General features: G+C 42.2%; 1 protein-coding gene across 3 annotated transcripts in view; it reads left to right on the forward strand.

Annotated features, from left to right (window-relative positions):
* cep112 (centrosomal protein 112) overlaps nt 1–26,949 on the forward strand; it is a 483,816-nt gene that overhangs the window by 11,830 nt on the left and 445,037 nt on the right. For all 3 annotated transcript variants that reach the window (XM_078226009.1, XM_078226010.1, XM_078226011.1), the window contains exons 2-4: nt 4,835–4,956; nt 8,135–8,325; nt 12,003–12,172. In XM_078226009.1, the coding sequence (XP_078082135.1) occupies nt 4,857–4,956; nt 8,135–8,325; nt 12,003–12,172 (461 nt within the window). In that variant the 5' untranslated portion in view covers nt 4,835–4,856. The remainder of the gene's footprint in view (nt 1–4,834; nt 4,957–8,134; nt 8,326–12,002; nt 12,173–26,949) is intronic.

Below are 26,949 nucleotides of genomic sequence, written 5' to 3' on the forward strand. Positions count from 1 at the left end.
TATTGCATTTCACGTCCACAGGATGGATGTCCCAAAGTGCTCCACGGCTATCCCATTATTATTGTAGGGTATACATGGATGCTTAATGGGTAAAAGTGAAGGCTGAGGGGTGATCTTATAACGGTCTATAAAATAATAAGGGGCATAGATCAGCTAGATAGTCAATACCTTTTCCCAAAGGTAAGAGAGTCTAAAACTAGAAGGCATAGACATAAGAGTGTTCTTCTTTGACTACCCTTCTTAAAACTCAACTCATTGAGCATGTTGTGGTCACTCCTCCTCATGTGTCAGCTATGGCTCAGTTGGTAGACCAATTGCCTCTTGAGTTATCAGGCTGTGTATTCAAGTCCCATATTAAGATTTCAGCACAAAAATCAAAGCTGATACTCAGTGCAGTACTGAGGGTGTGCGGCACTGGCATTATCTTTCAGATGAGACAGTGACCAAGGCCCTTGGCTCTATAATGAAAGAGAGTTATGTCCAGTGTTTAGCCAATATTTATCACTCAAACAACATCACAAAAAAACAGATTATCCAGACGTTACCGCATTCTCTGCATTACAACAGACGATTACATGGCAAGCGTACTTCTTTAGCCATGAAGCAACTTTGGATTGTCCTGTGATAAGTTATGTAAAGGGAAGCCCTTCTTTGACTATCGCCTTCTTGACTTGGCGTTCTTTTTATCACCACCTTGGCTTGGCATTCCTTTTATTACGTGGTCATAAAGTAGTTGGGAAGTCTTCATATAGTTGCTCTTGTTGTATTTGTACCCAGTAGCCCATTTAAGCTTAATGGTTCTCCTACTTGCAGCATTATAAAGAAATGGAGTGGGGCAGCACGGTGGCACAGTGGTTAGCACTGCTGCCTCACAGTTCCAGGGACCCAGGTTCGATTCCCGGCTTGGGCCACTGTCTGCGTGGAATTTGCACGTTCCCTTTGTGTCTGCGTGGGTTTCCTCTGCATGCTCCGGTTTCCTCCCACAGTCCAAAGATGTGCGGGTTAGGTGCATTGGCCATGCTAAATTCTCTGTCAGTGTACTCGAACAGGCGCTGGAGTGTGATGACTAGGGGACTTTCACAGTAACTTCATTGCAATGTTAATGTAAGCCTACTTGTGACACTAATAAACTTTTAACTTTACTGAGCAAACTGAAATGGTGCAGAACCAATTTCTGGCATTAGGAAGAACATGCAATATCTGTAACTTGCTGATGCTGCCTTGGGGGAATCATGGTCCAGTGGTGTTACGATACCAGGTATATCTTGAAATGTTCAAGGATTTGAATATTTCAATACTGGCCCAGTTTACCAACAAGCATACTGTCTAGCTTTTATCCAACTTCAGTTAATTGTACCTATTAGTCTGATGGTACCTTTGCTGATCCTCATAGTTTGTGTTTGCCAACAGAACTCCTGACTAAAGATAGTTGGGCAATTCCTGTCCGACCTTACAAGTAGTATTGTGATTTGTTTGCTGTAAACAGTGCAGTTGCCAGGTAACTGCCTCCCACATTTTGTTTCAAGTATGCAAGCTTTAATTATGGGAAATGTGAGAATAAATAAAAGCAGAAGAGAATATAAGATTAAAACAAACGATAGAAATTTGAAATGATTTTACGGTAAGTGATGATCTTGACAGAAAATAGAGCATCATCTAATAGGAAATTTGATAAGTTCTTGAAGAAAAAGCAAAGGATACAGGTATAGAACAAGAAAATTGGATTAGAATGGAAAGCTTTAATTGAGGACCTAGTACCAGCATAAATGTGACAGGTCAATTGGACAGTCCTTCAATTCACCAAGCTACAAAAATGAAATGGAATCATCCCTACAATGCAGAAGGGGGCCATTCAGCCCATCGAGTCTGCACCGACTCTCCAGAGCATCTTATCCAGGCCCACCCTATCCGCATAACCCCACGCATTCACCCTGCTAATCTCCCTAACCCACACAGATACTAAGGGGCAATTTAGCACGGCCAGTCCATCTAACCTGCCCATCTTTGGACAATGAATGCCACATTCGTCCTGTTCTGACAATTGCAGAAGGTAGTGGAAAGGCTGGCTATGCTTAAGGGTGGATAAATCACCTGGACTGAATGGTTTGCATCCCAGATTGCTAAGGGCAATGGAGATGGAAGTTCCTGTCATAATCTTCCTTGGATATGGGAGAGATGTCTGAGGATTAAAAAGTGACAAATCTGACGTCCTTATTCAAGAATGGTTAAGGGATTCCCAGTAACTGCAGGCCAGTCAGTTTAATGTTGGTAGTGGGTAAGATTTTGGGAAAAGTATCAACAAGTACATGGAGAAGTTTGAGTTAAGTGAAGCTAGCAAGGATTGTTTTTGATTAACTTAATGTTTTGATGAATTAACAGAAGGTCAGTGAAGAGAATGCAATGGACTTTGTATAGATTTTAAGAGAGCCTTTGATAAAGTACACATAAAAGGCTGGTTATTAAAATTGAGATCATGAAATAGGGTGGTTAGTGTCAGCTTGAATAAGAAAGAAATTGGTTTAAGAACAGAAAACAGTAAGTAACATGCATATAATGTAAACAAACTTGGAGATATGGCAAAGAGTGATTGGTACCAATCAATTGCAACAGTAAATAGACTAGCAGAATAGACAGAAAAATGGCACATGGAATTTAATACCGGGAAGTGTGAGATAATGCATTTTTGCAAAAAGAATTCGGAGAGACAATACAGACATAATGGTACAGAGGTATCTGAAGGTGATGGGATGTATTGAGAGTGTAGTTAGCAAAGTGCATGGAATCATGGGGTTTCTTAAATTGAGATATTGAGTACAAAAGCAAGAAAGTTGTGCTGAACATTTTATAAAGCTCTAGCAGGGCCATAACTAGAGTATTGCACCCAGTTCTGGTCCTTGCGAGGATGCAGAGGATACTTAGCAGAATGGTTCTCGGGAATTTAGCTACAAGGTTAGATTGGAGAAGCGGAGTCCTTGGAGTGACGGAGGCTGAGAGGAGATCTGATAGAAGTGTACAAGATTATGACAGGTTGGATAAATCAGACACAGGAAAGTTGTTGCCATTAACTGATGGTACGAGGACTAGGAGTCAAAGTTTGGGGGACAAAGATTTAAGGTTTTTGGGTAAGAGTGAGGAAAATATGAAGAAGAACTTTTTAATGCAGCAGGTGTTAATGACCTGAAGCTTGCTGTCTACTAGGGTGATGGAAACAGAGATGATGAATGATTTTCCAAAGGAAATTGGTTGATACTTGTGGGAATAGATGTGCAGGGCTACAGGAATAGAGTGGGAGAATGGGACTTGAAGGTTCTTGAAACAATGGCTGTTTGATAATGGGATGCTTCACTGTAGCTTTCAATTGTGATAGAGACTGGAACACCATTTAAGAGGGAATAGAAGGAATATAAAAGATTCCTGGTGGTGAGGTGAATGAGATTGGAGCAGAGAGAATTCACTGGCACAGGAACCAGAGCTGTCCTCTAAAGTCATTCTAAGACGACTATTCCTTATCAAGTCTGAGCTCAGAGTGTGATTTAGAAATGTTTGTGCTGATTTAAGGGGATGTGCTTCTACGAAACGTGAATCAAACACCAAATTCACTCCCTTTTACCATTTCTTTCTTTAGTTTCGGTTGGTTGGTGCCAACTGGTTTCAAAGTGTGAAGCCCAAATACAGATTGACTCTGATGCTTTCAGTCAGGGTTATCATCTTCATACACAGCCTTAATTCAAAGTAGGTTCCAAGGGGATAGAGAATTGGGCCTATTAAAAGTGGCATGGACTGAGGACTCTTGACTGCATATTGCACTGTGCAGGAAGTTTCTAGTTGTAGTTTCAGGTTGAGTGTCAGTGGGTTATATCATTGCTACATGTTGCAGGTAGGATAGTGGGACAACATCGACTATCAGCGAATCATTGTGTTGCTGCTGGTTGTGAGGGGAATCTTCACGTTACTGGTATTACTATTAGTTGTTCAGTAATTCCAATGAGTTGCTATTAATTATTGATGGAATCAAATTTCCTTGTTCATTTGCTTTCCCCTTGGCGAATCACTCCCCTACTCATGGTTTCATGCTGCCCACATGGTACTCATCTGGGCGGCATGGTGGCACAGTGGTTAGCACTGCTGCTTCACAGTGCTAGGGACCCAGGTTCGATTCCCGGCTTGGGTCACTGTCTGTGTGGAGTTCGTACGTTCTCCCCATGGGTTTCCTCCGGATGCTCTGGTTTCCTCCCACATTCTGAAAGACGTGCTGGTTATGCGCATTGACCTGGGCAGGCGCCGGACTGTGGCGACTAGGGGAATTTCACAGTAACTTCATTGCAGTGTTAATGTAAGCCTTACTTGTGACACTAATAAATAAACTTTAAACTTCCTCTTTTGCACTTCTTGATTTTTCAAATTTCTGGTGCATAAGTTCGAATTTACTCGACTAGAGGGATCCAACCTTTTGTAAGGTCAACGAAATAGCATTTGTGTATGATGCATTGGCCAGGATGTCATGTGATCAAAACTTCCAGGAAACGACCAACCAGTCAGCAACTTCAAGGTCCTACCACACTGTATAGTCCAATCCTCTTGAAAGAGATTGCCTCAAGTGGCAGTAAATCAATTTTGATGTAAAATGATCTTAATTGAGTTTTTTTTTTCGTAAATAAACTTTCTTCCCTGTCTTAATTCCAGATCTCTGTACCACTTATGCTTTTAGAGGGTAGTTTGACCTCCTATTGTGAGATTAATGTGAATAGCAACATGTGACCAATCTTTTTGGCAGAATTTGATTTTTTTTTAAAAAAACAGTTCTTCTGAATTATTTGTTCTATATTATTAACAGGTACATTTGCTGAAGAATCGCAATGGCAAACAAGGAAGAAACCTGGGAGAAACTGGATTCAGAATTTGACCACTACTTGGTTGACATGAAACCGTACGTTCTGAAACTTTTACACAAGTCAGGTAAGCTCTAAAAGGAAGAAAGTTCATGTTTGAGACCAGGTAATATGCCATATTCTCCTTAGGTAGTTTAAGTTATCTTGGAACCGCCAACGGTGCCCTGATTAAACATCAGGGTTAATTTTTTTATCTTTTTGAGATTTTATGCAATTTTAACTAAGTTTTGACTTCTGCACCTGGAATGGGTATTCACCTGTAGGTTCTCTGATCTGTGCACACACTGGTTTGTGCAGCAGTGAATAGCAGCATTTCTAGAGTAATGTTACTACTTTCCTTGCTGCTTTCATTTGCTTCATGATATCATGTTTGTAGTGACTATCCACGTTTGCTAATTGATGTACAGCAGGGATATCCAAACTTCGTGTCTGTGAACTGCTCAGGGCCCTCATCATGGGTCTGTTGGTCATGTGTAAAGTTTAATCCAATGTTCCTATTCATTTCTTATGTTCTTATTTGCATTTATCTGAAATCACTGACACTTAACAGATCTGGCTGTTATCCACCAAGGGAACCATTTAGCCCCTCGAGCTTGTTCTGCTATTCACTGAGATAATGGCTGACCTGTGTCCTAGCTCCATATCGACTACCTTTGCCCCATATGCCTTAATATCTTTGGTTAACAAAAGCCTAACATTCCGAGATTTAAAACTAACAATTGACCCAACATTCATTGCTGTTTGCAAAAGAGGGCTTCATATTTTTACCGCCCTTTTGTGTGCAGAAGTATTTTGTAATTTCACTCCTGGCTCTAATTTTTAATGTGGAGATGCTGGCGTTGGACTGGGGTAAGCACAGTAAGAAGTTTAACAACACCAGGTTAAAGTCCAACAGGACTTTAACCTGGTGTTGTTAAACTTCTTACTCTAATTTTGAAACCATAGTTATAGTGCTAGACGCCCCAGCCAGTAGAAACAGTGGGTTAAAAAACTGCTCTTTCCAGACCTTTCGGCTCTGACAATTGAAAAAGGACAAACCAGCGACTAAAAGAATATCTAGGCACAAGTGGAACTGAGGCTCTAGGGCTCAGGGAATTAGATTGCAGCCTCTTGAAGACCAGAAATGGCTTTAGGCTATTGTTTGGGCACTTTTTTATAAAAATGCACAGTATTTTGCTTTGCATACTCCGACTTGGGGAGGGAATCAATACTCCTGTTTAACGACTGCCTCTTTTGGTGAGAAGTGTGAAGGACTGTTTCTTCACTTCTCTCTTTGTTCCTGGAAGATTTTCTTTGCCCAGCTGCCTGATGCTCTAATGTACTGGCAAAACAAGGATCTGGCAGCAGCACGGCCATTAATTTTAATGGAAATCAGTTCTATGAAAGTACTGTTGAATCGATAGTGCAGAGTATGATGAAATTGTTATTGGATTGAAGAGAAATGTTATGACAGTTATGTGCTTTGTAATTGATGACGTATGCAATAATTAATGGATAGAAGTGAACTTCAAACCAGATACACAATTGGGAGTGGTGAAAACTTCATAAATCATAGTAAGAGCTTGAACATTTTGTCCTTTGCGCTTGCTGGCACTAATATAACTACCTTGATAACCATTTTGCCAATATTTCATTATTACAGCCTAGTGATTTTAAAAAAAGTTATCCTGATGACTTAGCAAGTTTATCTCTTGAGCATATGAGTCATGCAAACCAGAAAGGTCTGTGGTTTGTTCCTCTCTCTTTGTTAAATTACCTGATTGTAGCTGCAGCAGCTACAGTGTTCTACAATTGTCTTCAGTATTATTGGGTTAGAAAGGGACACTTGACAAAGGGCATTACTCCTGAAGCTGTGTGCGTTTCCCCTCCCACATGGGTAAATTTCCAGAGCAGATAGGTTTGGGCTTGACTATGATGTCCGCTTACTGTGTCTATTCCTTTTTAGCCTGATAGCCCTCGTTGTCTTCACTTCCAGATGAAGAATTTGTATATATATTGTGCTGAGTTCTGTATGTACATGTAGCCTTACTGCTCTGGGATGATTGTTCAAGAAATTTAAGCCACTTGCCTTTCAGGAGTAGTGACAAGAAAAGCTGGCTGTCCTTGATTCTGTTTAGATTTTGAATATTACGAAGCGTAGGATACAGTGGATATTGAATAGTTTGCCTTTCAGTAATCATAAAACACTTTGCCCATCTCAACTGAAAACCCATCGGATTAAGTACTTTAAAACCGCTTATATTGATATATCCCCTTTAATGTAACGGTGGCACTGAGTCACACAAGGAGATTTTAGGTTAGATGACCAAAAGCTTGGTCAAAGAGGTAGGTTTGAAGGAGTTTCTTAGAGGGGGAAGGGAGATATCGAGATGGCGAGGTCTTGGGAAGGAATGCCCGAGCTTTGGGCCGAGGCAACTGAATGGTGGTGGACCAATTAAAATTAATGCAGGAGAGGCCAAAATTAGAGGAGTGCAGATATCTCGGGAGTTTGTACGGCTGGAGGAAATTCCAGAGATAGGAAGAGGCAAGGACATGGAGGGATTTGAAAACAGGAATTCGAATTTTGAAATCAAGATGTTGCTACAATGAGAGCCAATGTAGGTCAACAAGTAGAGAGATGATAAAGGAGTGCAATTTAGTGAGTCAGAAATGAGCAGCAGAGGTTTGGAGGGAGACCAGCCAAGAGAGCATTGGAATAATTGCATCTAGAGGTAAGGCTGAACTGAATTAGGATTTCACTTGCAGATGAAATCCTAATTCAGTTCATCCTTGCCTCTAGACGCAATTATTCCAATGCTCTCTTGAGGAGAGGGTGAAGTTAAGCAAATTTTGGAGATGGAAATAGGTGGTCTGAGTGTTGACACAAAAAGAGGTCACAAGTTTATTTTGGGATCACATGTGACACCAAGTTTTTGTTTTCAACTATATAGCTTTTCAATTGTGTTTGTAGGAAATGAATTCCATTAGTTCTCTGTAGTATTGTTCTCTGATCAGAAACCCACCTTTGATGTGTTTACTAATACCAGACTAAGTCTTGCTGCCGCCATACGCATACCAAATTGATGGTAATATGTTCTTTATGTTCTTCTCTGACTTATTTTTTAGATCAGTGCTTCCTGATGGTGGATCTGACCTGTATTCTGCTATAATATGCATTTTTCTATCGCTGTGCCACAGTTCATGGTATATTTATCGTACATTGAGAGAATAATTGTGTTCTTAAAACTTCTATTTACACGCAATAGAACGCCAGAGATGTGCCCTGTGGATCAAGAAATTATGTGACCCATCTGGAGCTGGAGCAGGAGTCATGGGACGCAAAAATCGAAACATGTACGCCAAGCTTTTACTGCACATGCTGAGACGGGGAGTGCTTGAAGGGCCTTTCACACACAGACCGGAACTTGGATCACTTAAGACTCTGCCTTCTTATATGGTACAAAATGTTCAGCAAAATAGTTCCTACATTGAAAGAGAAATAGTTCAAGGGGATTTTCACAGTAAATGTAAATCTCCTTGTGACTAATAAGTAGTTCAAGAATTGCATGTCTTTATGGAGATAATATTCTGTATATGTTATTTTTGAGGCTCTGCCATTATTAAGATTAGTATCATTACTGGCTGGATTTTGGCATTACATGCGTATTTTATCAATGAGTTCGCAAAGAATACAGGTCTAGAAATTGTGGGAAGGTCTTTGGAGGCAGGGGTAGAACTTCACTTGGCCTAGGAGTCCAGAGGTCCTGACTCTGTCCCATATTCTGGGGTCAGAGGTGGTGTATGTAGTTTGGATATGTGTCTGTGCCATGCACACATCAAGGGGTATATGTTCATCTGAATGTGGAAATGCATTTGGCTGTGGTATCTTGCTGTTAATGTAGGTGAACCACTAAAGTAAAAAAAAAATTGCAGCTGTAGCTTCTATTAGATCACTATTAGATTCACTATTCTATTCGATCAGGGGATTTTCACAAGAACGTCATTGCAGTGTTAATGTAAGCCTACTTGTGACACTAATAAATAAACTTTGCCATAGGAAATCAGTTGCCCACAGGTGAATCTGTGCCAAGTGCTGCTAGGTTGTAATTGACAGGAAATACATTGTACGGTGTATTTCCCTTGTTAGCATTACATCATATCCCTATCTACATAATAACCCGGCACTTTCATTAATTGTAATTTCTGTTGGTTAGACAAAGGAATGGGATGTTTGTGTATGAAAGGGCAATTTTGGTTCTGTCCCAAATTCCCCCTCAACCCATGGTTATGTAATTTCTTTTCCTACTTCCTTAGGACTCTGAAATTTTATGAGATCTGTTCTGAAGCTTCTTATTACATTTTTTCATGTATTTCCCCTTCACCTGATTATTTAGATTTTCCTACCATGCATGATCATTATGTATTATCCCCCACAAAAGACAGGCAGCTGATGTGTTCCACTTTTATGACATCTGCTAGAAGTACACTGAGATTCTCTGGCCACGCCGCAGTGTTTTTCTCGACGGCAGGAGGTGGTGCAGGCGGTGGGATGTTCTGGTCTCGACACTGTTAATGGGATTTCCCATTGATTCCACCCTGCTCCACCGGGAAACGCATGGCGGAGGTGCGCCTTCAGCGGAACCAGAAGGTCCTGCCGGCATGAAGAGCCAGAAGATCATGCATGTGTGGGCGGCACAGTGGTTAGCACTGCTACCTCTCAGCACCAGGGACCTGGGTTCGATTCCCGGCTTGGGTCACTGTCTGCGAAGTCTGCACGTTCTCCCCATTTTTCCTCCAGGTGCTCCAGTTTCCTCCCACAGTTCGAAAGACATGCTGGGTTAGGTGTGTTGGCCATGCCAAACTCTCTGTGTACCCGAACAAGCGATGGAGTGTGGCGACTAGGGGATTTTCACATAACTTCATTGCAGTGTTAATGTAAGCCTATTTGTGACTAATAAATAAACTTTAAGTAGCTCGGGGAGATTGACCCTGGTCAAAAATCCATTGAGCAGAACTTTATGGCACCTTTTGCAGCAAGGGTGAAGCCAGAAAATGCAGCGAGCCATTCGAAAGTCCATTGACTTCAGTGGACCGGAGGATCCCGCTGGCGGGAGGGGCTGTAAAATGCCACCCATTTTGTGGGGCATATGTCCCTATAGTGTGTTGCACCATTGATGTGTTGTGCATCGTGACCATTCAGGGGAGGATCATTTTTAACTTCCAGATTCTGTACTGTGCTGCCGATAGGATTGGAAGGTCGGGACAGTTTGAGCTGATTGCGCTGAGCCCAGAATCAATAATTCATGTAAACACTTTTTTGAGAGCTATGCTGTCAAGACCAACTGGGTAATAAGAGTTTGCGTTGAACATATTAGGACTGCTGACTTAACTGCAACAGTTTAAACAGCAACATTACTGAAATACTCTGAATTAAAGACAGACATATTTTAATTGTTTTAATAAGTTCTTGAACTATTTGTAGTTATTTTTTCTAATGTCATTGAATTGATTTATTGTTGTCACATGTATTGGTATATAGTGAAAAGCATGGTTTCTTGCAAGCTATACAGAAAAAACATATCGTTCATAGAGTACATAGGGGTGAAGGAAAGGAGAGAGTGCAGAATGTAGTGTTACAGTCATAGCTAGGGTGTAGAGAAAGACCAGCTTAATCTAAGGTAGGTCCATTCAAAAGTCTGATGGCAGCAGGGAAGAAGCTGTTCTCGAGTCGGTTGGTACGTGTTCTCAGACTTTTGTATCTTTCCTGACGGAAGAAGATGGAAGAGAGAATGTCCGGGGTATGTGGAGTCTTTGATTATGCTGGCTGCTTTCCTGAAACAGCGGGAAAGGTAGACGGAGTCAATGGATTATTAACATTCTCTGTTTAATTCGACTATTAAGAATGTTTTTTTCAGAAAGGACCCTACTCTAATATTTGTGGACTGGATTATGCTAGGGTTTTTCAATCAGTGTCTTAGAGCTACATCTGATCCCCAAGCCCTGACAGTCCTGCCCTTGAAGCCCAGGCAACCACATCCTATTGGTCATTTTGATTATTTGCTAGTTTGTCTTTTTTGTTTGAATTTTGTGGGCCTGGTAGTTTTACATGGACTGATTTTGGACAAATATTTTCAGTGGTAAATTGAAGGAAACATTTAACATTGTACATGGCCCTCCCACATGTACATTGAATGCACATATATGGCCCGGAAAGGCAAATGTGTGGATTTACCCTGGTTTAGAGTATTCTTTTCCACTGTGGATCTGGATTCATGCCTAACGTAGATTGATGGTCTGGAATTTGCAGTCAGCAGCTCCTGAAGAAGTGTCGAGTCAACTACCAACTTTGTGTCCTTCTGTGCATTTAAAGACTCCCTAAATTTACTGTCAATTTTAGAGGAGTAATGGCAGTAAACACTGACAGTTCTCCCATCATTACTACGGTGGAGTATGGGCCAATGCCTCCCCTTGTCTGCTGGCAATTGCAGCCTATTCCATACCACAGCCTCAACAAAATGAGTGTAAAAGATTTATCTAATGGCTGTTATGGTACACAACCCAAAAACAAGACACAAGTATAGGCCTCTTAATATTCAGGTAATGGTTGCCAAAACCTTTCGAGCATATATGTCACTTCTTTTAGTCTCTCAGATACGATTTACATCGTGCAGAACTTACAATATTTTAAAGGTGGTTTTCTCTTTTACTGCCCCCTTTCTGATAGGGCAGCTGGTAGACCTCTACCAATCCCCATTGTAACTGCTGTGAGGAAGCGTGTGAAAATGGCAGGCACCTTGTAGCATTACAGTGGCTTGGAATTTAAAGCTCGTCATGTAGGAGGACTTTGAGTGGCAGCACGCCAGAGGACCAATATGCAATGCAGGCTACTTACTGACTACTGAAGAAATGATAATGTCTCTCCTTGTGTCCATTAATAACACATTGTGAAGCTATTTAGCGTTAAACATTTTCTCATCTGTGGAAAGAGATCAGGGAAATGAAAAGAAAAAGCAGATATTGTGAATCGGCTGAAACTGAGTCAGGAAATTACTGGATGATGAAGTGTCTGATCTCTGTCTTTTGGGGCAGGACGTGTCAGTAAGTCAGCTCTGATGCTTGTTTTATTAATTGCAGTCAATCTACTTTGACGAGCCCAGTTTTACGAAACCTCTTGATCACCAAGCTGAGGCAATACCAGACTGGGTGACCGGCGAGCTGGGTGCAGGGGATTCCAAATCCAGTAGCTCCTGGAGAAGCTCCCCTAAAGATGATGCATCTTACGATGCCCCACGTGCTACTCACAGGTCTGTCATTTTTAATAACCTATTCTGAGCCCTGTTATAGTTCCTTGCAGTGCTTTCGAACTAACTTTTCCTATTGTGCTGAAGAATTTCAATAATCTCCACTTGAGATGATGAAAGAATAAAGAACTGTGTTTGCACTCTTTGTTTGGTGCTGTGAATGGAGTAATTTGGAATGCAAGTTCATTTTAAATGAGTGATTTTTGCCCAGGTTTTTCAAGGCAAAAACCTTTCTGTTCTGTACTCGATGACTTGAGAACCTCCTGTATTTGCTAATGATCATCTCACAATTTTGAGAAATAAATTCCAATTTGGATAAGACAGTATAAGCAGGTTTGTTCCAGGAGGATTGATCGAGTTGGTTATGAGTTGCTGAGTCATTGTTCCAGATTCAATTACCAGTTCGTGCTGATTTAGCTGATCTTATGGTGGCCCAGCACTCCAGGTTCTGATTGTTGATTGCGATAGAGTAAAATCTGTTGGAAAGTGTGTGTCCTGACAGGATCAATTCAACTGTGAATCGGAAAAGGTCATCAACGACCTGGATGCATTAACTCTGTTTCTCTCTCCACTGATGCTGCCTGACCTGCTGAGTATTTTCAGCATCTTCTGTTTTTAGCTTTGATTGCCAGTTTTTCCAGTATTTTGCTTTTTTGTTTAAAATATACCTGTTGTCCTGGGCGATCAACATCATAAAAATCTAATCATCATCACATTTCTGTTTGTCTGAGCACGCAATGCAGAAATTGACCTTTGCACCTCCTTGTTATTTCATAGTATCCTAGAATCCCTATGTTGCAGAAGGAGGCCATTCAGCCCATCAAGTCTGCATCGACTCTCCGACAGGGCAACTTGCCATCCCCTGTCCTATCCTCATAACCCCATGTATTTAGCCCGCTAATCTCCCTGACCTACACATCTTGGGACCTTAAGGGGCAATTTAACATGGCCAATCCTAACATGCACATCTATGGACTGTGGGAGGAAACTGGAGCACCTGGACGAAACCCACGCAGACACGGGGAGAACGTGTAAACTCCACACTGTCACCCAAGACTGGAATTGAACCTGGGCCCCCAGCGCTGTGAGGCAGCAGTGCTAACCACTCTGCCACTGTCATTTAAAAGTGACCTAAAGATGCTACATAAATGCAAGTTGTTGTTACATAGCAACATGGGGCTTAATGTGACGGACTTTGTAATTATTATTTCCACGTTAGTATGTTCGCTTTTAATTACTAAGCATGGCTCAGCAGGTTGCAACCTCACTTCTGATGACTGTGGGCCTAAGCCCAGCGGCGAGCTCCTAGACCAGACTGATCCCGTAGTTGTGTTTCTGATGTTTGCATAATGCCAAAAGTTTAAAATCCTAATGTGCCTCACAGGTTCCACGTTGTTTTGTGTTGTCTGTGGTCATGTTCACTGGGGCTGTGTTTTGGAACATTTCTGGTGTCTGTTTAAACTGGGCGCTGTTTAGCAGTACCGCAGATTGAGCTGAAGATGGTGCTACATATTCAGTGAACGCACAGCTTTACTTGGGAATTAGGTCAGATTATATTTGTTTTTTGTCTGTGTATACTCACTTTGGACTTTTTTCAGATTTAACTTGCTTTTGCACCATTGACTATTGCTGTGTTGTTCTGTCATTTTAAGCATGAAATTTAATCTTGAATAAATTTCAGGAATGAATAACTTTCAGTTCACTTTAATGCTGTTTGTGCATAATCACTTCATATTGAAATGAGTGTGAGGAAAATCTAGGGATTTGATCTTGGATGATAAGAAAGGTGGTGAAAGGTTATTGACGGATAGGCGGGAATGTGGAGTTGAGATTATAATCAGATCAGCCATGACTTTATTGAATGGTGGAGCAGGCTCGAGGGGCTGAATGGCCTACTCCTAATTTGTATGTATGATCATACAAATGTACATATGTATAATTAACACGTTTATATTTATTTTCAATTGTTAATCTGAATTAACTGGATGACATTGGATACCGAAGCAAATGCTTGGAATCTGAAATAAGAAAGAAAATTCTGTTTTCAGCAGGTCAGGTGTTAGTTGGGGAGGCAATGATGTAGTGGTATTGTCACTGGACTAGTAATCCAGAGAGCAAGGTAATGCTCTGGGGACCAGGGTTCGAATACATGGCAGAGGTGAAATTTGATTTCAGTGAACAGTCTGACCACAAAACCATTGTCGAATGTTGTAGAAGTTCATCTGGTTCACTAATGTCCTTTTGGGGAAGGAAATCTGCCATCCTTACCTGGTCTGGCCCTACATGTGACTCGAGAACCACAGCTATGGGCAGCATGGTGGCACAGTGGTTAGAACTGCTGCCTCACAGCGCCAGGGACCCGGGTTCGATTCCCGGCTTGGGTCACTGTCTGTGTGGAGTTTGCACGTTCGCCCCATGTCTGCATGGGTTACCTCCGGGTGCTCCGGTTTCCTCCCACAGTCTGAAAGATGTGCTAGTTAGGTGCATTGGCCATGGCTAAATTCTCCCTCCTGTGTAGTTGAGCAGAGTGTGGCGACTAGGGCATTTTCACAGTGACTTCTTCATGGCGTTAATGTGACACTACTTGTGACACTACTTTTGTGACTACTTGTGACACTAATAAATAAACTTAAACGTTATGTGGTTTACTCTCAATGCTCTCTGAAATGGCTGAGCAGGTCACTCAGTTCATGAGCAATTGGGGATGGCTAATAAATATTGGCCCAGTCAGCGACATCCACATCCCACAAATAAATAGGAAAAAAAAGGCAGTATCTGTGAAGAGAGAAACAAGGTTAACGTGACCTTCCATCAGAGCCCATCGGGTATTGAAACTACAGTGTGGATGGATTCAAATCCCAAACCCTTGCCCATCAGCTCCTGAACACCCCCCTCCCCCCAGCCCCAGTTTTCGATGCGCTGCTTTGAGAGGTAGCGTACAGTGTATCTTTCTGCAGTGAAGTGTGAAACATGAAGGAAGGTCCGCACTGGATGCTGACTTGTGTTCTCTAGTGACTGAATGAAGAGTAAAATTGATGGATGCTTGAGAGCAGGTAGTCTGGCTACCTTAATGGCAGTGGGAATTGTGTGGCCCAGTGACAGCTACAAGTGGATAAAAAGGCTGAATAGAAGGATAATGTATGCTCAATTTAAAATAAAATCTGTCTCTGATGTTTTCCATTGTCACAAATGCGAATAATGGGCCGGAATTTGCTTCAGGAAAAAAATTTTGAATGGCATGTGAAAATGAGTCAGCAACTTTTGGCACTGTAGAGGTGCCCATGAATTACTAATCGCCACAAATTACTGGATTATTTGTGCCATTCTGCTGCTGGCTATGTGTAATCAATAACAGCACTATCCTTGGGCATAGGTCAGCTCTGATATGTACGCTGATGACACTCAACACTACTTCTTTACACTCACCCTTAACTCCATGGCCAACACTATTATTAGATTGCCTGCCAGATATTTAGTTGTGAATACAGCCCATCATTCTCTGAATTAATATTGACAGGACTGAAGTTAACCCTCCACCTGGTTGCTTTCACACAAGTTTAACTTCATATTGTACAACTTTTGTGTCCTTCAACTCTTAGACTTCAATATCTATATAATTTATACATCCCTAAAAACCACTTGGTCTCACTTACTCAACATTGACCATCAGCATCACCAGTCATTCTCATTGCTGTTGGAATTCTTATCTATGCTTTGTGGCTTCTGTGTTTGATTACTCCAATGTTATCATTGCTGGTTTGAAAGCTGTACTTGATATAAACTGCAGCCTTTGCAGCTTGCATCCTGTTGCAGTAAGGTTTATTCACTTATCATGTCTGTCTTTTATGACCTTCAGTCATTTAGCTCCTTAAGGGGCAATGCATTGATTCAAAATTTGTGTTTATATATTCTTCCATCACGTTAAGCGCAATGCTTATGTAACAACAATTTGCATTTATGTAGCATCTTGAATGTTGTAAAATGTCCCAAGGTCCCAGGAATGTTATTGAGCAAAATTTGACATTGAGCACATAAGGGCAGATGATCTTAAACTTGGTCAAGGTGGGAAGTTTTCAGGCTAGTTGTAAAGAAATAAAGAGCTGGAAAGGCAGAGAAGTTTCTGGAGGGAATTTGGGAGCTCTGGACCTCAGAAGCTGAAGGCTAGAATAATTAAAATCGGAATGCGCAGGAGGCCAGAATTGGAGCATCGAAGGGCTGGAGGAAAGTTGGGATAGGGCAGTCTGTGGACATGGAGGATGTGGAAACAAAGATGAGAATTTTAAGGTTGTGTAACATTTTCCATCTGTACATCTTTCTGTTCTATTACTGGCATCTAGGGGTATGGGGAAAAAGCGGGAATGTGGCACTGAGATCGAGGATCAGCCATTCACTACTTCTCAGATACTGAAGCAGTTCGTGTCCAAATGCAGCAAGACCTGGACAATATCCGGGATTGGACTGACAAGTGTCGAGTAACATTGACGCCATACAAGTGCCAGGCAATGACCATCTCCTCCAATAAGAGAGAATCTAACTATCACTTCTTGACATTCAATGGCATTACCATCATTGAATCCGCACTATCAACATCCTGGGGGTTACCATTGACCAGAAGCTGAACTGGACTAGCCATATAAATACAGTGGTTACCACAGCAGGTCAAAGGCTGTGAACCCTGTGATGAGTAACTCCTGACTCCCTAAAGTCTGTCCACCATCTACAAGTCAGGAATGTAATGAAATACTCTCCACTTGTCTGGATGAGTGCAGCTCCAACAACACCCAAGAAGCTTGATGCCATCCAGGACAAAGCAGCCCACTTGATTGCTACCCCTTTCACAAATAATCAATCCCTCCACCACCGAAGCACAGTGGCAGCCATGTGTACCATCAATAAGATGCACTGCAGCAACTCACCAAGGCTCCTTAGGCAGCACCTTGCAAACCCACGACCACTACCATCTAGAAGGACAAGAGCATCAGATACCTGGAAATACCACCAACTGGAAGTTCTCCTCCAAGCCACTCGCCATCCTGACTTGGAAATATATCACTATTCCTTCACTGTCAATGGGTCAAAATCCTGGAGCTCCCTCCCTAACGGCACTGTATATGTACCTACACCACATGAACTGCAGCAGTTCTAGAAGGCAGCTCATCACTACCTTCTCAACTAGGAATGAGCAATAAATGCTGGCTTAGCAAGCGATGAGCACATCCCTTGAAATTAATTAAAATAAAAAATCATATTGAATGGCGGAGGAAGCTCAAAGGGCCGAATGGCCTACTCCTGCTGCCAGTTTCTATGTTTCTATCCCAATCCATTTCCTCCATTTTTCCTAAGGTAATTTTCCAGCCATGCCTGCTTCCCTCCCCTCTACCATTGGGATACAGTCCGTACGAATCTAGATCCTACTCCCCAAAATTCTCTCCACAAACCTCTTCAAAAACATCTTCAAATCCATCACTTCAATTCTGTATTAAGTCACCTCTTTTAACTCTTCATCTATTACTATAAAGCAATAGTGAATTTATTTCAAAAGTAACTAGGTGTCAGTTAAACATTCTGGTATGGTCTAAGGATGTGAAAGATGCTATATAAATACACATTCACTCTTATTGGCTTTTTCTCTGAGATGCCTTGTGGCGTTGCTTTCTTGAAAAGATGTCATTTGCTTATAAAAATCCTGTCATATTGTGGGTTTGATGGGAAAACAAAGTTTATTTTTCTTCAATCCTCACATCTGTTGCTTGGTAATCCCCTTTGATGGCCTCTTTGATTGGAACAGTGTTTAAGAGGAAGTAGGAAAGGAACAAAAAAAGTACACAGGATCGAAGAAAGCCAAGAGATGACAGAAGGATTGGCGGTTCTCTACCACCATCCACATCCCCAGAACTTGTGGAAGCGTCTCACACCCAAAGGAATTAGTTTAGAAGGGCAATTGCTGTTATAATGAAGAGATATGTGGAAGCTAATTAGTTTACAACAAAGATCCCACGAACTGCAGTTTGACATCGCATCCCAAAGATGGCACACTTCCTCAGTACTGCGCTGAAGTATGTTGAAATCTGCAATAAGGTTTGAACTCAACTTCTCCAAGAAAATAAAAGACTTGCATTTACATAGCACTTTTCACAAACGCAGGGTCGATGCTCTCTCTAAGCTGCACGGGTGCATGGCTACGCAGCAGTCCTGTTTGTACCCTGAACAGAACATTCATGCAACATCCCTTTAAGACATGTAAGATCTTTGTCTCATGTTTGAGTAACAATCTTAAAGGATGCACCAAGTTGGCCATGCACAGCAAGGAGAAATTAAAGACAATTGCTCAGGACGTCCCAAAGTGCTTCACAGCCACTGAAGTACTTTTGAAGTGTAGTCCCTGTTATAACATAGGAAATGCCAATGCACTATCATACCCAATTATAGAGAGAGTTACCAAATGACCCAAGATGTAATCAGAAGGAACTGCAAGACATCAGATTGTTATGAATTGAGAAAAAATTAGAAAAGGCCAAATGTCAAAGACAAATAGATTATAAAGTGAAAGACAGCAGGCAGTATTGTTGAAATGACAAGATAACTAAGCTGAAAAGGAATTTCTGGGTAGTTCTATGCAGCACATGAAAGGGAATGTGGCCCACAGTTGATGAAGCATAGGTGAGATCTCACTCGGAATATTGAATCTATTTTTGGTCAGTGTGCACAGGTCAAAAGGCTTTAGTGGACAACCAGAATGTCATTAGGCTTCACATCATTGATCTATGGAGAAGCACAGAGCTCACCTTGTTATTTGGAAAATAAAAGGCTGAAGGGAGGAACATGATTCACATTTAATATCCTAAGTGGAATCTGGTGAGTGGAGGAGTTAATTGTGCAGAACCAGATGATCTGATTACAAGTTTCGGAAGGTGCCAGGTAAAACTGATATAATGAGTTTTCCACACGCAAGACTTGTAAACCTCTCATACGGTGAATGCTGACAGTTGATGAATTCAGATAGGAAGTTCAACACCTCGTAGAGGGAATGTTTTTCTTTTTGTTCCACTCACCATGACATTTCTGCAGCAACAGCACCCTCACCTGGCCCGGAGCGACTGGCTCAGATGGGGTACCCGGACGTGCACTCAGATCCTGTATGGACTAGCTGGCAGGGGTATTCGCAGACATCTTTAACCTCTCCTTACACCGATCTGAGGCCCCTTCCTGCTTCAAGAAGACATTAATGTCTTGATGACTACCATCCGGTGGCTCTGACATCTATCCGAATGTCGGGGGCGATTCTCCCAGCCCGCTGTGCTGCATGTTGTAGCGCAGCTGGCCGGGAGACTAAAGCGGAGGCACCACAGCCTCTGCAGGTCTCCAGCACCCGGATTTCGGGTGCCATTAGCTCCGTGCCAGAAATCGGTGCGGAGCTGCATAATTTATGCTAATTCTCATTTAAATGTATTTTACATCTGATTAGCAGGCCCAGGACTATAATATCCGGGCCCGCTGGTGTCTCTCTGAGAACCTCCACCCCACCCGGCCAGGAGTGGTTCACTCCAGCGGGTGGCCCAACCCCACTGGAGTGAAGGGGGCCATCGAGGCCACCCAAAGGGGGCTAGATGTGTATAGATTGATTAAAACTAAAACAAATAAGATTCTGTGGGCTTTGAAAAGAAGTTCTTCCTCATCTCTGTCTTAAATGGGCAACTCATTACTCTTGAGATTATACCCTCTGCTCCTTGACTCTCCCCACAAGGGGGAACAACCTCTCAGCATTTACCCTGTCAAACCCCCTGAGAATCCTATATGTCTCAATAAGGTCACCTCTCATTCTTCTAAACCCCAATGAATAGTCTGATACTAACTCAAACCTCTCCTCATAAGAAAATCCCTGGGATCAACATAGTGAGCTTTCTCTGGACTGTCTCCAGTGCCCATATATCTTTCTTTAGATGAGGGGACCAAAACTGTTCCAGGTGTGGTCAGTTGAATAGAAGTCTTGAAAAGCAATAGGGTGAAAGGTTATTGCGGGGTAGGCAAGAATGTGAAGTTGAGGATGCAATTTCGATCAGCTATGATTTATTGAAAGACGGAGCAACTCTAGGGCTGAGTGGTCTACTCCTGCTTCTATGTAATTTGTTTGTGTGTAAGTACAGTGTCAGCTTGCTCATGTACACTGGCACCCACCTGCATCACACCTCCACCCTTCTCGATTCCTACATTGTTACTCAATTATTAAACTGCTTGTCCAACACCGAGTGCTGGATAAGCTGAAGTATTCTGTGCCATGTTTGGTTGCGGGATGTGCCACTGACCACATATCCACATGATCACTAGGACCACCTGCTTCCACCTTTTGTAATATCTTTCTTTCCTTTCTGCCACAGCTCATTGGCTGCTGCAAACCTCATTCATGCCTTAGTTACCTCCACATTTAACTATTCCAATGCACTTCTGGACAGCCTCCCACATTCGACGTCCATTAACTTGACATCATCCAAACATTGCTGCTCCTGCCCTGACCTGGAGTAAATCTGCTCTGCCTGTGCTCACATTGGCTTCTGGTCTAGCAATGTCCTGATTTTTAAAATTATCATCCTTGTTTTAAAATCTCTCCTTGGCTTTGCCCTTTGCTGTTGATCTCCTTCAACTCCAGGACTCCTCTGAGATTTCTGTGCTCTACCAACTCTTCAGCTCCCTGATTTTAGTTGCTCCACCACTAGTGGCTGTATCTTTTGCTACTTGAACCCTTAGGTCTGGAATTCCTTCCTTAAACCTCTCCGCCTATTCCTTTCTGTTTTGTCCTTTAGGAGGCTCCTTTAAACTACCTCTGTGACCAATGTTTCGATCACCATCACTAATATTACCTTATGTGACTCGTGTCATGTTTTGCAAGATAAACCTCTTGTCAGATGCCTGAAGTTGTTTTATTATTTAAATATGCTATTTAAGTATACGTTGTTGAATGTTTTTCCTTTGAGTTTGGTTGCCTAATCTGCTAAGGCTGTCCATTTTTTTCCCTTTGGCTTCCATCTCCAACCTTGAACATTTTTGCTTAGCTATTGGCTAAGTTACAGCTACATTCAATTTAACTTTAACTCATTGAATTTTGCCAATGACTTGTATAGTTTTTCAAATTTTGTTCAAAAATGAATGCAATCCAAAAACTGTGGTCATGATTGATTCCCCCGCCCCCCCACCTGTTTTCCAGTATATCTCTATTTAGAAAGTCCGATTCACTGTAAAATTTGAATCATGTATGAAGAATTTGGTATTCGTAATTGTGGTGTGTCAGACAATTTCTCACATGCTTTCAATTTCAATTGGAAACTGTGCTTCCTCTAAGTTTTTCAGTATTATATTTTTCAATAATTTAAAGTGTGACTGGGGATACACACCGAGAATGCCTCACATTTAACCCGATACAAATATCTATTTTCATATTGTTCCAATGGATTTTTCTCCTCCTCCCATGAGCTCTGATTGTATCCATTTTAGGAATGTTGCTGCACTTGGAGTGTTGTTCAGCGATTGATCGGGGCCGCATATTTCACCCTGGTGACTTCCAGGAACATATTGTGGCAAGTGCTTTAGAGGATCCCATTTGGTAGATCTTGGAAATTATATTTCCATTAATCAATTGTGTAGCTGAAGTGGTAAATTCAAATGTTATTCTGGTTGCCTTGTCTGAAGCTGGTGTTTCCAGCAATTTTTTCCAATGGGATAGCCCAGCTAACAGCTGTCCTTTTGAGTTTTTCAAAAATTTCGTAGTTAAACCTCTTATTTTGTGTCCCCGAAGATCTAAGAAACAGTTGGAAAAGAGATTTTGCAGCGTATTTTTTTAAAACATTGAATCTTAGCTAGAAAATCACTGACGTTACTAAAAGAAAACTGACAAGGTATTTGAGACTTGGAATTTAGGGTTGAATTGGTAATTTCTTTCAACATGGTGACCAAGCATGGAGTGAGGTGAGGAGCAGAATGTATTATGTAATTGGAATTTTAAAGCAATGTCACCTCTATAAGCCCCATTCCCTTACCACTGACCCCATCCCTCTCCCTGGCACTGTTTGAGATTAAACCAGACTGTTCCCAACCATGGTGATGTACTTGGCTGTGAGATGATCTTCAGATTTACACACCTGTACCCTCACTAAGGCAGTCTATTTCCATCTCCATAACATCATTTGACCTCACTTCTGCCTCCACTCATTTCAGTACTGAGGCCTCAACTATTTGCAAAGTATATCAGTGACTTGGATGAAGAGACCAAACGTATTGTAGCCAAGTACAATTCTGGTCACCACACTACCGGAAGGATGTTGATGCATTGGAAAGGGTGCAGAAGAGCTAGTGTGGAAACGGAGTGCAGATCAGTTGTTAGCGACACGCATCAGTGTGCCAGCCCTGTGTGTGCCAGAACTATCTCGGGATGAACCACCGTCCATACTATCAGATACTGTGACTGCAACTTCGGGTCAAGCAGCAGAGACCGAGATTGCAAAAATCTTTTGCTGTCACAAGTCTTTCTTCTGCAAAAGAGACTGTGAGGCACCGAAGAATCGGTGAATGCCTCTAAGGGAAAGAACAACTAAATCCTCGGAAGGCAACCAGTGCTGGATAGATGTCCACCAAGTTGTCTTTGCTATTAACTATTATTAATGTGTAATGATTTGTTGCCTGTCCTTGTATATATGTTTTAATGACTAGGTAAAAATATATTGGTTATTTGATGTTATATGTTTGGGTTGATGTTGTAATATTGTGCTGCCACATGTTTAGCTCATGACATCATTGGCTGCTCTGTGGCTTTTAGTCCATCTACCCCAAGCCTTTGTACAGTGAACAACTTATCAATAAACTTGCCTTGTTGACTGTAACCAACGCACGTGCTGCAACTCCATTTTCTTTTATTCTCATCTCCCATATAAGACTGGACGAGGAGAATTTTTTTTTCTCAGAGGGTTATGAGTCTGTGGAATTATTTTCCCCAGAGAGGAGTGGTGGGGCGGCACAGTGGTTAGCACTGCTGCCTCACAGTGCCAGGGACCTGTGTTAAATTCCCAGCCTGGGTCACTGTCTGTGCGGATTCTGCATGTTCTCCCCGTGTCTGTGTGGGTTTCCTCCGCATGCGCGGGTTTCCTTCCACAGTCCGAAAGGCAGCTGGTTAGGTGCATTGGCCATGCTAATTTCTCCCTCAGTGTACCTGAACAGGCACCGGAATGTGGCGACTAGGGGAATTTCATAGTAACTTCATTGCAGTGTTAATGTAAGCCTACTTGTGACACGAATAAATAAACTTTGAAACTTTAGAGGCTGTGTCATTGAATATATTCAAGGCGAGGTTATATAGATTATTGATTGACATGGAAGTCCAGGATTATTGAGCAGACCAAGTATGTGGAGTTGAGGCCACAATTGGATCTTATCAAATGGCAGAGCAGGCTTGACTACTCCTTGCTCCTAGTTCTTGTGTTCTTGATTATTGGCTTCCTTGGTGCCTGTGCTACATAAACCACCCAAAACATTATCTGTAGATGGCCAGGTCTGTAAACCTGTATTAAAGTATGTAATCTGGACAAAAGTATTAAATTCAAAACATTTGAGCAGTAATTGTTAACCGGGACCCTACCATATGGGTGCATGGTGGCTCAGTGGTTAACACTGCTGCCTCACAGCCGCAGGAACTCAGCTTCGATTCCCGGCTTGGGTCACTGTCTGTGCGGAGTCTGCGTGGGTTTCCTCCGGGTACTCCGGTTTCCTCCCACAGTTCAAAAGACGTGCTTGTTAGGGTGTGTTGGCCATGTTAAATTCTCCCTCAGTGTACCCGAACAGGTGCTGGAGTGTGGCGACTAGGGGATTTTCACAGTAACTTCATTGCAGTGTTAACGTAAGCCTAGTTGTGACACAAATAAATAAACTTTTTAAAAAAGTTAATAATTCATTGCACGAGAATGTCTCCATAAAATAAAGACGATGTTTTGTATTTAATGTAAACTCATCGCATTTGACACTTGCTAGGTTTGCGCTTTCTTTCTTTGAACTTTGTTTCTCCTTTTTTCTCATATATTTTTTAAATAATTTGATGCCGGGCGATTGAGTGCTTCATCTAATTTTGTTCACTCAGAAATATGACTAAAATCAGTGGTATTCTTTGCTTTACTTTTGAAATTCTTTCTATGTAAACCAACACAATTGACACCTTGAACATACTTCTAATCTAACTGTTGCCAGTGAGTTCATGGTTTGATAAATTGAGTAATATGATACAACAATTCTGCAAAGTTTTTGGGGTCCACCAACGATTCTTTTTAAAGTATTCTAAATATTGTGTTTATTAGTAAAAGAAATTGCCTTTACCAGCTATGTTTTAATTAATTTAACAGATTATTAATTGCATCGCTCACTACTTTTCACCTTCAAAGATTCTATTGCAAAACTAACTTAATGCATTAGACGTGCTGCTTCTGCCACCACCCCCGGCACCTCCCCATTTCATACTATTTTCTGACGGGAGAGTTTATCCAGCAGTGTTTTTTCTCTTCAGCCAAGTGCAGAATAACATGCTGGTGTTTGAATAAGTAAAAATTAGTGTCTGATTTCTTTCTTTTAAGACTGCTACCTCATCCTCCATCAAGAATCATGAGCCTTAGCTTTGTTTGATCTCGGCACCTGTAACTCTAGCCATCTTCCATCCCCGTCACATAACCTCACTCATTATCAAAGTGTGAGGATGGATTGAAAGGTAATTCGTGCCAACTGCTGCAGAAAGCCCTATCAGTCAACAGGAATAATCCTGCATGGACTGGGGTAAACCCTGCAGGTGCTTCGTGTTCTCACAGAGACACAATTGTCTTGCTGCTGCCCACCTCGCTGTTGTAGGATTTTTAAGCTTCTGGTAGAAAATCATTGCGAAGGGTGACACGGTGGCACAGTGGGTTAGCGCTGCTGCCTCACAGCGCCAGGGACCCGGGTTCAACTCCAGCCTCAGGTGACTGTCTGTGTGGAGTTTCTCCCCGTGTCTGGGTTTCCTCCAGGTGCTCCGGTTTCTTCCTACAGTCCAAAGATGAGCAGGTTAGGTTGATTGGCTATGATAAATTGCCCCTTAGTGTCAGGGGGATTAGGAGGGTAAAAATGTGGGGTTACGGGAATGGGACCTGGGTGGGATTGTTGTCGGTGCAGACTCGATGGGCCAAATGGTCTCTTTCTGCACTGTAGCTTCTATGATTCATTTGTTCCATGAAATCACCTTTTGGACAGGACATATTGGGAGGATAATATGGAAAGCTTTTGCTTTGAACAGAAAAGGCTGGAAAATCTCAGCGGGTCTGACAGCATCCTTGTCGAGAGAGCAGAGCTAATGTTCTGAGTCTGGATGACTCTTTGTCAGCGCTGGACAGCTCTGAAGGAGAGTCATCCAGACTCGAAACGTTAACTCTGCTCTCTCTCCGATAGATCTTTTAGTTTCTTACTGGCCACATTGAGTCGAGTTATTACACTGGTGACGAGGATGGACCTGATGAGTCGTTGAAAGTTTTCAGTGCAGAGTTAGAGGGGGAGGAGAGTGTTCACTCGAAGTTCAACTCTGAAGTTAGGGGCAGTACATTGAGAGACTGTTATCTTTGTTTGGAAAACGCAATAACGGCAGAGAACAAGCAGAAGGTGATACTGCTTACAATCCGCTGCCCACACACTCACAATCTAATGAGGAGTTTGACGTGACCCAAAGCTCCAGACACACAACCTTCGACTGGTTAGTCAATTTGGTTAATGGTCACTATGACCCCTGACTTTCTGTTATCATGCAAAGGTACAAATTCCATTCTGCCTTTAGGGAACCAGGAGGGGTAGTCTCTGGCTTTATGGGCAAAATTCAACAGCTGGCTGAGCACTCAGAGTTTGGGCCCTCGTTGGGAGACTTTTTATTCATTCATGGGGCATGGGCATCTCTCGCTGAGCCAGAATTTATTGTCCATCCCTAAATGCCCTTGAACTGAGTAGCTTGTTAGGCCATTTCAGAGGGTAGTTGAGAGTCAACCACATTGTTGTGGCGCTGGAGTCACCTGTAGGCCAGACCAGGTAAGGACGGCAGATTTCCTTCCCTAAAGGACATTAGTGAACCAGATGAGTTTTTCTGACAATCAGCAATGGTTTCGTGGTCATCAGTAGATTCTTAATTCCAGTTTTTTTTATATTGAATTCAAATTCCACCATCTGCCATGATGGGACTCGAACCTGGGTCCCCAGAACATTAGCTGAGCTTCTGGATTAATAGTCTAGCAATAAGACCCCTAGGCCATTGCCTCCTTTCATGATGTGGGTTCGTTTGGTTTGTGGAATCACCAACCTCAACATCCAAAAGGAGCTGTTTGCTGAAACCAAGATTTCACTGGTAAAAGAAGTAGAGATGGTCCAAGTGACTGAGTGCACTGAGCAAGGCTTGTGAACCAGTTATGGCAGGAAGCAGCTGCTGCTAGGAACAGCCTGAGTGCAGAATCTGAGAAGAATTGTTCAGTACCAGGGTCGGAGGCTTTTTTGTGGTGTAGGAGAGACCATCCCCAGGAGATGGGCCAGTGCAAGAATTTGATCTGCTTCAGATGCAAAAAGAAGGGTCGCCTGCGAGCTAGATGCAGAATGCATGAGGCTGCACAGAATGCTCTAGAAAAGAAGGAAATTATGAATACAACCCCTGTGAATAAGCTGGTGGAGGAACCAAAGGAGGGATCCGAGGTTTACACACTCAATAAGGTCCAACTCAGCAAGATGCCTGCCATTGAGATTGTTTTAATGGT

Source organism: Mustelus asterias, chromosome 12, assembly GCF_964213995.1.
Source record: "Mustelus asterias chromosome 12, sMusAst1.hap1.1, whole genome shotgun sequence".
Taxonomy (NCBI): Eukaryota; Metazoa; Chordata; class Chondrichthyes; order Carcharhiniformes; family Triakidae; genus Mustelus; species Mustelus asterias.